Source organism: Aphis gossypii, unplaced genomic scaffold, assembly GCF_020184175.1.
Source record: "Aphis gossypii isolate Hap1 unplaced genomic scaffold, ASM2018417v2 Contig00051, whole genome shotgun sequence".
Lineage (NCBI taxonomy): Eukaryota > Metazoa > Arthropoda > Insecta > Hemiptera > Aphididae > Aphis > Aphis gossypii.
The window spans coordinates 7,761-10,156 of record NW_026082992.1 but is presented as its reverse complement, the minus strand read 5'-3'; the positions used below and the strand labels follow the sequence as shown (position 1 = coordinate 10,156).

Below are 2,396 nucleotides of genomic sequence, written 5' to 3'. Positions count from 1 at the left end.
ATATAAGTTGTCTACAATAATATAATAATACAAAATAATTAATAATAATATAATATACTATAATAATTAATAAACGGGTGCCCAAAATATCTGAATAACATACATATATGGAGAAGGCAATAATAATAATATTGTGACCAATGGATCAGTATGGAAAACAATTATTGAATAATTAACTATGATAATTGATAATACAAAATGATTACAAATGATTACAAAATGATAATATAATAATAAAATAAGAAATCGATGGGTCGTTATAAATCAAGGTTTATAGATTATAAAGGTTGTCTCAACTTGATAATAACAAATTTTAGTGGTGGGAGCAAAACAGACCGTGACGTCATCCGCCGTACACTTATTTTGTTTACATGATACCGAGTATACGACATTATACGTTTGTGTAAAATTATTTTAATTTAAAAGTTGTTCTTACATCTTTTTTCTAATTAATCTTGTTAGTTATTAATGTTTCTTTGGTTTGTTATGATTCTACGTTAATTATGGTAAATAAAAACCCAAGAGGAGGTTCATCATGCGCGGTTGCTACATGCACAAATTATTCTGGAAAGATTAAAACCAGCGGTAGAATAGATTTGTCATTTCATAGGTATAGTATAAAACTACAAATACTTATATAAAACTGTATGCAATATATTAATTTTTAAATTAATTTAAAGGTTTCCTAAAGATGATACAGTGGCAAAGAAGTGGCAACATTTATGTAAGCGAGGTGATGTTTGGAACCCCAAAAATGCATATATTTGTTCTGATCATTTTACAAAAGATGATTTTGTACGAGATCTGAAAGCAGAACTATTGGAATATAAACCGAAGATTCGATACTTGAAACAAAATGTTTTACCTTCATTAAACCTACCTCTTGACCATGCTCATACTCCTCTATCCGAGTCTTCGTTAAACCGTAGGAATCGAATGAATGTAAAACATACAAAACAGGTAAATCTACTTATTTCTTTATTTATGATCTATGGTAGATAAATTAATTTAATTTAATTAATTATTATGTAGTCTGTTGTCTATTACATAGAATTCATTAAAATATATTATATTATTAATAAACCTAATGTAGTGTTTTTAATACAAATTATTTAAAAAAATTCCTATATTTTATGGAATATTGAATGGTTTTATAATAAAATACATATTTATCTAGATGGTACCTAATGTTTTATAATGTTATGTTTCCTGTAACAATAATGAAATTACATTTGTGTTTGTAGGCTCATGACCAGCTCATATTATCAAGTATAGTACAAAATGAATCAAATATAGAGGAGGATTCAAATAGTTGTACTGCAGATAATATTTTGGACTATGAGCAATTGTATAATAATCTTATACAAGAACATGAAGCTTTAAAAACTCAATTTTTTGAACAGAATCGACTGAATCAATACGAAGTAGACTACAAAAGAATCAATGAAAATCTTAGACTCAACATGAAAATTTTACAAAAAAATTTAAGTACAACAAATAAATTATTAAAGGAAAACCAAAAACACATGAAAGCAATTAAAATACAATCTCTAGACCAAAGCAAGGCTGTTGAGAATCAAGCTAGGAAATTAGTTTCATCTGTACTCACTCGAAATCAGCTAGATCTTATTCTTAAGAAAAAGAAAAAAGTACGTTGGTCTAGGGAAGAGATTTCCAAAGCATTTACGCTTTGATACTTTAGTAAAAAGGCTTATAAATATGTGAAGGATGAATTACATTATCCTCTTCCTGGTAAAAAATACATCATATTTATTATTTTGTATAATCTTTTTAGTCGAAGTATTTATGTTATAGGTTTGTCATGTCTTCCTCGGTGGGCTAAAACCATTGACATGAGAAATGGTGTACTGCAGGATGTGCTAAAAATTATGAAACTGAATGGTGAAACTTTGAATGATTATGAAAAATTAACGGTCCTAATGTTTGACGAAGTAAAAGTTTCATATACTATGGAATATGATGTGTTGCATGATCAAGTACTTGGTCCACATTAGTTATAATCTAATATATTGATTGTATACCTTTTAACCAATGTCTTTACTATTTAAATAATATTTATTTTAAATTCTAATATTTCAATTAAATTGTTAAATCTATTTTATATGTATGAAAACTCATGATAATTTAACTAACTGTTTAATTTCAGGTGGTCATGGCCCGTGGAATTGCTTCAAAATGGAAGCAGCCCATTTTTGTTGATTTTGATACTAAGATGACAAAACAAATTTTGATTGATATAATTGATAGACTTAATCAAATTGGGTTTAAAGTAGTTTGCTGTGTGAGCGATTGTGGTGGAGGTAATGTTGGCCTATGGAAAGAATTGGAAGTTAATCATGAAAACCCTATTTTTGATACACCTAATGGACAAAGTA

General features: G+C 27.5%; 1 protein-coding gene across 1 annotated transcript; it reads left to right on the top strand.

Moving 5' to 3' along the window:
- The first annotated feature begins 503 nt into the window (after nt 1-503).
- LOC114126200 (uncharacterized) lies at nt 504-1,694 on the top strand. The gene is made up of 4 exons (XM_050208230.1): nt 504-610; nt 681-960; nt 1,245-1,424; nt 1,512-1,694. The coding sequence occupies exons 1-4, from the start codon at nt 504-506 to the stop codon at nt 1,692-1,694; spliced, it is 750 nt and encodes a 249-aa protein (XP_050064187.1).
- Nucleotides 1,695-2,396: the final 702 nt, after the last annotated feature.